Below are 10,861 nucleotides of genomic sequence, written 5' to 3' on the forward strand. Positions count from 1 at the left end.
ATCACTTGTTCCGGTCTCTGTAGAACTCTTTCAATGGAATTAAGCTGACTTCAGGAGAAGCCTGTGAAAACCACCTGATCCAATTTTTCGACGAGAAACCACAGAAGTTCTTCATTAATGGCATCATGGTTCTACCCGAGAGATGACAAAACTTGTCGAATAATGAAGCGTATTTGATCTAAATAAATTAATTTTCACACTATAAGAAAACTAGTTGATTTTACCAAAAACAGCAACTTCTTTAGGCAGGTCTGAACTTATCTAAATAAAAAGATTAGTTTTATATTTTCTATGAATTTTCAGGAAAATGTTATTTGGAAAATATTCTTACTTTCTTCTGTTCCATGCCTTGTTAAAAAGGAAACTCCAACTTAGAGAACACCCTTTACACAAATTTTCTTCGAAATATTTAACAAGTATCTGAAATCTTTTGAGGTAATTCTAAAGAGAAGTCCAAGAAATAATTCCAGGATAACGGGAAAAAGTCGATGATTCAACGGATCAAATTTTAAATAGTACAGTGTTAAAATATAATCATTAGTAAAATTTACATTCGGCCTATTGAATAATAACATGCCGCCCTCTCCTGTACATGCCTCCGACTTCTGGGCTAATCCTTGCGATTAGAATGAGGGAAAGAGAGAGATATTATTATATTATTATTTAGTTATCAACATAAACAGAAAAAAATTGAAGGAATTTCAATCTGGTGAAAGAGACAGACACTTTTTCATTTTCTTTAAAATCAGTGACAAAAAGATAGAATCTATCGAAGTAATCGTAAATGTATGATACCTACCAAAAAATAATTATTAAGAGATAGGAAAGTTTATAATTAAAAAGATAAAATTTTATTGAAATACACATAACAGTACAAAGTTAAAATTCAATCATTAGTAAACTCTAGTTATCAACAATAACTTAAAAACCTGTGTTGTTTTAAATCTACAAAAACTACATTGCACAATTCTAAGCAAAATAATTTTGCTACAGATGTTTCCTAGCAATCAGTACCTAAACAAATATTCTGGAACTAAAAAAACGAAATAGGGAATAAGTGTTCTAATTACAAATTAACAAGTTATAATAATAAATATATTTATTTACAAATAAGTTAATATATATTAATTTAAGTAAGTAGCTGTTTTACATTGATGAATAAATTGACGAAGTGCTTCATGAATTAATTCACGAATTTATTGGTAAACAGTGTGGTTTTACACTGCTACAGACTTTGGCAAGTTTTTTGACGTATGAATCAGTTCTACCAACGAATCAAAGAAGCAAATACATTTCAAAAATGTCACCTTGCCACTCATAATTGTAGTGATACAACAGCGGTACCGTTCTGACACATATTATATAAATATTAGTTTTTGTAAGTAACAAATCACTAAAAACAATGCAAAACTAGCACGACGCCACACAATTATTTACATAGTCCAATAACATAACCTCATTACTGATCTAAGGCTGGAAATCTGTTGGGTTGGTACTTGTCAACTTCACGAAGAAATTGACGAAAATTAGAACATGCTCTAATTCGTCAAGAACTTGATGAATAAATTCATGAAGTTATTTGACAGCAGATTCGGTGCATTACACTTGTCCAATTTCTTGATAAAGCGACTTCATGAGTTAATTGATCAATAAATTGTCAATGTAAAACAGCTATAAGTATGTATGCACATTAGTGTGGTCCAAAAAAAAATCGAATATTTTATTTTCGTGACTTTTGTGAAAGTATGTTAGTTTATCATGTTTTAAGAGCCCCCTCAAAAAATCAGCTCTAAAAAAATTTTTTTAGAGGTCGCTCAAGATTTTTAAAAATTTCCAAAATCGCCAAAAGTTGATTTTTTTTCTAGTTATTTTATCATTTTCTAGGTTGAAAACTCGATTCTGAAAATTTCAAATCGATATTTTAATTTCTAAAGGTCACTCATTGTTGGGATTTCTTAGTTAAAAAACAAAAGTGCGTGGCACCGTTTGTGGTTCGTGTGTGGACAAACAGATGGCGCGAGGTGTGCATAAGTGTGTGAAAAGGGAGAACGAAGATGAAAAAAGGAGTGTGTTACAGTCCACTATAGAGTACATATGTATTTTGCAAAAAGTTGTAAAGTAAAAAATAAAGCATTATACCAGCCCAATTTTCAAGTGTCATTAATTTCAAAACACTCATAATTATTTTAACTTTAAAAGTAGTGTACCTAAAATGTTTTCGAGCGACCTGTAAAAATAAATGTCAACAAACTAATATTTTTTTTATTGAATTTGATGAACAAAAGAATAGAAATAAATCACGACACTTTACTATCGCACTGTGAGTATCAAATATTTATAATTTTTTAATTTTTTAAAATTTAAGTGTCTCGTGATTTATTTCTATTCTTTTGTTCATCAAATTCAATAAAAAAAAATATTAATTCGTTGATATTTATTTTTAGAGGTCTATCTCTTATCACTACTTTGAACGATAAAATAATTATGAGTAACCTTTAGAAATTAAAATATCGATTTGAAATTTTTAGAATTTGAACCTAGAAAATGATAAAATAATGAGAAAAAAAATTTTTTAAAAAATTCAATTTTTGACGATTTTGGAAATTTTTAAAAATCTTGAGCAACCTTTTTGAGCTGATTTTTTGAGGGGGCTCTTAAAACATGATAAGCTAACATATTTTCACAAGGGACACGAAAAAAAAATATTCGTTTTTTTCTTTGGTCCCTAATGCACACAATCTAATTTTCCAAATTTCTTGACAAATCTGTAACCATTAAAAGAAAGTAAGTACTTTATTTGCATGTAATAATTTATCTCGTTCCAATAAACTTTACAAAACATAGATTAAAATTAGATTTTTACTGTAAAAAAATGCATATTTTAATGATAACCTTTTCCTGAGTAAGTAGGATTTTTGTACGTCGACGTGGCTTGCTTGTAAATCGGATTCTCTCCCTAAAAAAATTAATTATTTGAAATTACTACTTCAATTAGTTTAGGTGAGATATAACCTACAAAGTATATGTCACATCTTCAATGCCACCGCTTGTCAATACCTACTTGTACAAAGCATTACTACTGGCAGAGTGACCTATAACCTGTAGGTACTATGAAAGTATGACTTGTTTCACACTAGGTAAAATAAACTTTTTTTTCTAACGATATTGTGGGCTATGTGCTTCATCCGTCATTGAATTACACACCCAATACCTAATAATTTCGAATCCATTGTACAGCATAGACGAGGCGACTGACTAACAATTTAATTATTTGGGTGTCTATGTGTGATAAACCCATAGACACCCCCAAAATATATCTCATCATTTCTACTCAATGCCTACTGGCATAAAGACTGCTCTATACCTACAGCATAGTGATAAGAACTAATAAGTTCGAAACGGGCGTTATTTAGTGATATTGCTGTCGAATAATCTTAGTCGTTTACTAGAGATTGGAAGTGTAGTTCAATGCTGGACGGAGCGTATTCAAAATTCTCTTTAATACAATTGAGAAAAAACTGGTTTTCATATACTTTTTCGATTTAAAAAATCAATAAACACTCACAGTATCCCACTTGGCCATCATCTTCTCCTTTTCAAATCTGGCAAATTCCCTCTTATCGTGTATGGTGGTAAATACCTTCCAAAGAAGCAACATCGCCATACCAATAAGAACCACGGCAGCTATCACACCCAAAATAACGATTGGTAATTGAAGCTAAAAGCAACACTGTGAGGAAAACTTATTAGAAAATATAGGGTAAAATTACGGTCTCAGGGCACTCCCTTTCTTCTTGCACCCTAATTTGTAACTTCTTTTTATCATCATAATAATAAACGTAGGTGTAATGACAGCCTTCTTCGTCTATATAGGGGCACTGTATCTCACCTCCTTCTTCATCAGCTAGAAAATGTTAATTATAAAGGATTGTACTCACTTAAAAAAAAAATGTTTACCAATTGCCTTTTTCACGGGTATGAGAGTTAACGTCGTGCAGTTTGCAGCGCAATCCGCCTCATTTAGTGGGCCTGTTTTGTACTGTCGGCATTGCACGCAGTCTCTAAACTCGTCACATCTATCCTTGCAGTTCTAAGAGAGAATACTGGTGGAATATATAAAAATTGTTTCGAATTTTGAAAGCTTAGAAGAATATTAGTGCTGAATTAGTTGAAAATCACACATAAGTGTTTTTATAAAAACACTGCTTATTTGCTCATAACAGGTGGTTATGAAATCGCTTGTTAAAATATTATATAGTTCATTGTGTAACGAGTGGGGAAAAGTTGCCAATAGCGCCACGCGGACGCAGTTGACGCACGAGCGAAGCGAGTGCAGAAAGCGCCCAAGTGGCGCTATGGCAACTTTTCCGAACGAGTTACACATACTATTTTCTATCACAAGTGCGAGTCGTTATGGGACCTATAGCATAGGGGGTTAGGTGCACGGAAAGTGCACTGTGTTGTACTATCTAGCACTTTCCGTGCACCTAACCCCCTACACTATAGGTCCCATAGCGAGCGCCAGTGATAAAAACGTATTAATATCACCGTTATTAAACACTTCATAAGAAAGTTCCTGGATTAGTCGATACTTCCACTAAGCAACTGGTTATGTATCCTTAAACTCATTGGACATATTGCACACACCAAAACCGTAATTGGATTACGAATTACGCTTATAATAACCAAGAAATGTTAATGTTTAAATTCGCTAAAGCGCTGACAGCATCTATGATAAATGATATTCAGTACTAAATAAATTAAATCATTGCAAAAGACTTAATAAAAACGCTATTATACAGGGTGTCCCATAAGCACATGATCAAAAAGGTACTGCGGCATTATTTGACTCAAAAGAAGACGATTTGACCTAACTTCCATTAAGAAAAAAAATTGCTGTGGACTTATTCCTAAGTAAGACTCATGTTTTAATGAAGCAATCGCGTCCATCCGCCTTGGGCAACTGGTAAATTCTTGAGTGTCTTGGTACAAGAATTTCCAGAACTTTTTTATTGGTAGCTGGAGTCAATTCATTTTTTTTATTGATGCATCAGCCCTTTTTCGAGATTTCCGTGCTCTTGGTAAAATCTTGTAGCATTCATAGTTTTTACGCAAAAAAATATTTTCTGTTTCGTTGTGACAACAATTTTAGACGTATCGCAGTAAATCTGCCCTTTCACAAAAATCGGCATTCTCTAATAGTTATGCCAGTTCTTTTACCTAGGAATCAATATTGAAAGTAAAATGGTCACAATTTTAAAGTCTGTCATGATGCGACAGATTGAATATCATTTTATATCATTAGATTTATTTTTTGTTAACGCGCAAAAAGTGTAAAAACGTACTTAGGAAAGACATAATTCTCTTTATTGAAACTGGATGATAGTTACAAAGATACGATAGATGAATTATAAGACATGTTCGATATGCTCGCCATTTTCATGGATGCATAACTGGATCCTTCGATTAAAATTAAATTGAGCTCTCCTCAACATTTCTGGATCATTTTGTATTACGTCCTCCTCGTTTTGAATCCTCCGTAATAATTATTCCTGGGATTCCACAGGCGTAAACTATATTCTTTAAGGATCCCCACAGAAAAAAATCTAATGGCGTTAAGTCGGGGGACCTGGGGGGCCATTCGACAGGAATATCTCTCCCACGTCTTCCGATCCACTTGTGTGGAAAAGTATTATTTAAATATGCAGTTCTAAAGTGCAGAGGAGCACCATCGTGCATGAACCACATCTGAGCACGAAGATGGAGAGACATCTTCCATTAGAACCGGAAAAGTATTAGTTAAAAAATTGAGATAATTTTTGCCATTCAAGCGGTGCGGTATGAAATAAGGACCCAGAAGGATGTCACCGATGATCCCGGAATAAACATTTATTCGAAATTCCACCTGAAAATTGTTAATACGCCTCGCATGAGGCTTTTCTTCTGCGTAATGGTGGAAATTACGTGGATTAAAGACACCATTTCTGGTAAAACCAGCTTCATCAGTGAATAAAATTCTGTTGGTGTTTGGGTCACGTGCCCGCGCTCCTTTGGCACGAAGCGGCAAAATTGAAGTCTCTCAAAATCGTGTAGTAAAATCCCCTGAATTGACATCGCATGATAAGGATGGAGGAGCTGCTGTCTTATGATTCGATTAATTGTACTTTTTGGTACGCCAAATTCCACTGCCAGACGGAAAGTACTGATATTTAGATCTTCAGCGACCCTATTTAAAATGTCTTCCTTAACGGCTGCATTTCGAACTTGAGGACGACCCACACTGTCAACGGTTCGAACACCAAATTGACCCAGTCTCCCGCAAACTCCTTTCAATCCGTGCAAATGTCCGGTAATCTGGAACCCGTCGATTTGGGTATCGCGCCGCGTAGACGCGTACCTACACTCCCACGCAAGTTGTCTTCGCAAAACCCTAAGACTCTGACCATGTCGGTCATCTCTTCGTTAGAAAACGCCATTCGAAACGAATGTGTTGAACTGTCCGACCAACGTCAAAAGTTTGACAATTGATTTATTATAAAATGACATCATTGCTTACTACGATAGTAGAGATTGTAGTGAGTAGTTGTTGTACTTGAGTAGTAGTAATAATGAAAAACTATGAATGCTACAAGATTTTACCAAGACCACGAAAATCTCGAAAAAGGACTGATGCATCAATAAAAATAAAATGAATTGATTCCAGCTACCAATAAAAAAGTTCTGGTAATTCTTGTACCGAGACACTCACGAATTTATCACTTGCCCCAGGCGGATGGATGCGGTTGCTCCAGCAAAATATGAGTCTTACTTAGGAACAAGTCCTCAGCAAGTTTTATTAAAATCCATAGTAAAATTCTCAAGATACTACAAAAAACATAATTTTTTTCAAGAACTTTGACAATCAATAGCAGAGTAGCCAGACATTTTTTCTTAATGGAAGTTAGGTCAGATCGTCTTCTTTTGAGCCAAAGAATGTCGCAGTACCTTTTTGATCATGTGCTTATGGGACACCCTGTATATAGTAGTGGATTAAGAACGCTGCACAAAACACAAAAACCCCTTAGTAAAAATTAAAACTCATTGCAGACTTACGGGACATTTCTCACAAAACTTGCCAGTATACCGTCCCTCTTTGACATAGTCACAAACACATTGACCGCATACGCATTCTCCATGTCCAGAACAAGTAATGTTACTGTCTGGAGGGTAGCAGTTGTCTTTGGATTTTCGGCAGGCGCAGTTGGGACCTGTCCATTCGGGAGTGCAAAGGCACTTACCACAATCACATTTTCCATGGTCACTACAAAGCTTGCCGTCGAGTCGTTCACATGAGAAATTGTTACACTCGCAGTAGGTACCATAAATTAACTAAAAACCGATTTTTTTATTGGTATATTGTTACAGTTTTTATATGTAAAAATAATATAAAGGACGTTTACATGATTTAAACTGACTTGAAAGAAATTATTACACAACTGTTTGTTCAAGTATTTGAAATATTAATCTGGAAAATTTTTCACGGTGAAACTATATAAATTTTTATGTTTGTAGAAAAGAATTACATTCTTTAGATGTCTGCTTACTTAAAAATCCTATAATTTAAATATTTTTTTGCAGCGAATCCAGTGAATACCAAACTTTTTTCAGAAAAAGATCCCTGTAAAAACCGCCTACCTCGTCATTGTCGCGTTTTACACATTCACAAACTCCACAATTGCACTGCCCTTTCCCGGAACATTCAGGGCCAGTAGGGTTTTTGGGATCAATACAGTTCGTCCTGGTAACGTTATGACCGTCTTCTTTGGAGGTGCATTCACATGTACGTCCAAAAGCACCAGGTATACATTCACAAATACCACACTTGTATGTACCACGATGCGAACAAAACGGAGAATTTTCTTGATAAAACTAAAAAGAATCAATTTGAAATAAAAAGCGATTCATTCCAGAACTAATATACCTTGTGTCCTGGTTTTTCGCAGTCACATTCACACAACATCTGCAAGTCGATAGTTAAACTTTCATCTATACCGACTGGGTAAATTCTGATTGTTTGGAAATGGTCAGCGCGGTTTTTGGGACACTTGAGCACTTCAATGTCAATTTCAAAAAGGATGAGATCTCCAACCTAAAAAAAAACAACTCGGATACAAAAACTAAATTAAAAATCATTTTCCTACCTTTATATTCGCACATTTGTTGGTATTCACCAAAGCACCAGTGGAGTCCAAACACCGACTGTGGAATTTAAGGCTGACAGCACTTGAAGCATTGTGTTTCATTTCGACGGTTGAAGAGATCTGTTGATACTGCTCCTTTATGAGTTGTACGATATTGGAACTGTCACTTTTCAGTTCACCAACAGATGCCCCTTCTATGCTCTTAGCTAGCTGCTTATAAATACCAATAGTGCTTCTGTTAACGGCAAAGATTACGTTGATATAATTCCTTTGTACACTGAGATTTATCTGTCCGATGGAAGGGTAGTCTTGGTAAGATGACTGAGTATAGAAACCTTCGTGCGATAAGTGACAATTGCCATCATTGGGCTTAACTATACCACCCAGCTAAAAAAAGTCGTACATATGTCATTAAAAGTTTATAAAACTCATTTTATGCCATGCTTCTACCTTTCCATCTCCGGCAAAATGAAAACCAGCGTCTGTAGAAAATACGAGTAGTCTTCTGGCCTTATCTCTCCAACCTATTTGATTCTTACACACGATAGCTTGCATAATAGCATCAAAACCTCCTTCTGGAGTGTCTAGATTTCCAGAAATGTTAGCTTGCTTCACCATGTGCTATTGACAAAAATTAGGAACTCTGATACTGCAGTAAAGCAATTTAAAATGTTTTATAACCATTTTTAATATTCTAAGTGTTTGGCATCTCAGTCATTAGCATAAAACATTTTAAAAAATCATATACTAAAGAACACCATATTGACGTTAGTGAAAAAATAGGAAAATGTGAAATGATCTTTGTTAGAACAATTAGAAATACTCATGCGTTATTATATGTACAGAGGACTAAAGCTGTGAAGAAATTATTATTAACATACATTATATATACATTAACATTCTATATACATTTAAAAAATCAAATATAATAATAATAATAATAAACTTCCCTAATGAACTGTGGAAGAAATAGGTGCACCAAAGCAAAAGAAATTTTTATATAAGATATACAAGTGTTGCAGGCATTTAACATAATAACAAATTAAAACAAATTAAGTTCAAATTAATTATTATTACCATTGATTTTATAAACTGAGCTATCAGATAAGTCAAAGGGCTGATGCTTGTCCACAAATTTTAACATTTGTAGGCCGTCAGGATCCAGAGGCATTGCGATCAGCGCTTTCAAATTTAACAAATTACGTATTTATCTTGCTGTTTATTATCTATAATACTTTTATTGCACTATTATAATATTATAAATCTGACGACATTGATCGCGTTGCCTCAAGGCAGCAGACGGCCCCTGTGGACAATGTCCACAATTAGACAGACCCTCTTGTCCTGTATATCTAATATTATTACTATCAAATACGATCTAAGACGTCATATTTGAGAACTATAACGTAAGAGTTATAAATCCTAAGTCTGCTACAAATTTTTATAAGGTACCAACTCTAATGGTACTAGACATTTTTGTATTCGAAGTGTACGTCATTCTCATCTCTTAACATAATCAATCGCAATTTTTGTTGTATTAAATATTAATTTTGCAAAGAAAAGTGCATGTTTTTCATGCAGAAGTGTAAATTGTTTGGGCAAAGGTTCAAAATTGCCAATATAGGCCAACCAATAGAGATTTTTTGGCACACTTAAATATTACAGCAAATTTCATGTATTAGCTTTTGAAAAATACTTAATAAATTAAAACCCAAGTGATTTCCCCAGAAAAGTCGTGAAGAATTTTTTTTAAATACCTAATAACTGCAAAAAAAATATATTTTTTTGTTTTTTTTATAATATCTCGAAAAATAATGATGAAATTGCTTACTCTCAATAGGACTTTTGTAGAGAATAAAAAAACAATAAAATGGTTTTTTGTGCGACCCGATCGGATCATTCGGAGAAAATCCGGAAAAACCTCTAAAATAGACCTTTTTTCAAAGATTCATAACTCCGTCACATTTGAAGTTGAAAAAACAATCTTGCGGAAAATGACAGATAATAATATGTAGTTTAATCGTGCGCAAGATGGTTTCTGTTCGATGCATAGTTTTTGCACAATTGCATTATAAACAAATTAGGGTCTTTCTTTGCACACCGTGGCGATTTATCAAAAATGGTCCGATTTAAATTCTGAAAACGGCATCTGAAAGTAGACGACAAAATCTCCAATTTGTACATCTCGGATTTTCGCCTGGGTGATGCGAAATATGCTAAAAATGTCGTTGAAAGTCACTCAAAACGATCGAAAGTACCCACAAGCCAGAGACGGGTAGCGGTAATGGGGGAAGCAGCGAGCGAGCGGAGGTCCAAATTATTTTTTTGGACGCTCTGTATCTCAAGAACTAGGCCGTTGCAGACCCATGGTCATATGAACTATTTGTCTTACAATTAGTCAAAGATTCAGCCGTTAAAGGTTGTGTAAGTACTTAATAAACATCCTGTATACTCAAGTACGTGGTAGCTACTCGTGGTACTCTGAACATAGGTTGGAACTATCTTAAAAAAATTCCTATCCACGATATTATTGTAAAATTGTCTAAAGGAACATAATACAAGACAACTCTCGTCTCGTGAGTCAAAAAATTTTATTAGCTAACTTTTCTATTTAAACAAATAAGTGAGGAAAACAGTTTTTTCACTTTGCAGGAAAAACCATCAATTTTAGCGAAAAGTGA

The 10,861-nt window shown here is 34.3% G+C and overlaps 1 protein-coding gene across 2 annotated transcripts in view; it reads right to left on the reverse strand.

Moving 5' to 3' along the window:
• Positions 1-10,861, reverse strand: part of LOC108911676 (integrin beta-PS-like) — a 32,581-nt gene that overhangs the window by 3,250 nt on the left and 18,470 nt on the right. The window contains exons 6-14 of one of the 2 annotated variants that reach the window (XM_018716668.2): positions 8,631-8,801; positions 8,181-8,567; positions 7,961-8,128; positions 7,675-7,908; positions 7,093-7,368; positions 3,958-4,090; positions 3,771-3,904; positions 3,566-3,718; positions 2,651-2,956 (exon numbers count right to left, since the gene is read on the reverse strand). In XM_018716668.2, coding sequence (XP_018572184.1) covers positions 2,882-2,956; positions 3,566-3,718; positions 3,771-3,904; positions 3,958-4,090; positions 7,093-7,368; positions 7,675-7,908; positions 7,961-8,128; positions 8,181-8,567; positions 8,631-8,801 — 1,731 coding nt within the window. In that variant the 3' untranslated portion in view covers positions 2,651-2,881. Of the gene's footprint in view, positions 1-2,650; positions 2,957-3,565; positions 3,719-3,770; positions 3,905-3,957; positions 4,091-7,092; positions 7,369-7,674; positions 7,909-7,960; positions 8,129-8,180; positions 8,568-8,630; positions 8,802-10,861 lie in introns of those variants that run through there. The other variant, XM_023455170.1, reaches the window with a different exon arrangement.

The sequence above is a fragment of the Anoplophora glabripennis genome, unplaced genomic scaffold (genome assembly GCF_000390285.2).
Source record: "Anoplophora glabripennis isolate ALB-LARVAE unplaced genomic scaffold, Agla_2.0 scaffold575, whole genome shotgun sequence".
Lineage (NCBI taxonomy): Eukaryota > Metazoa > Arthropoda > Insecta > Coleoptera > Cerambycidae > Anoplophora > Anoplophora glabripennis.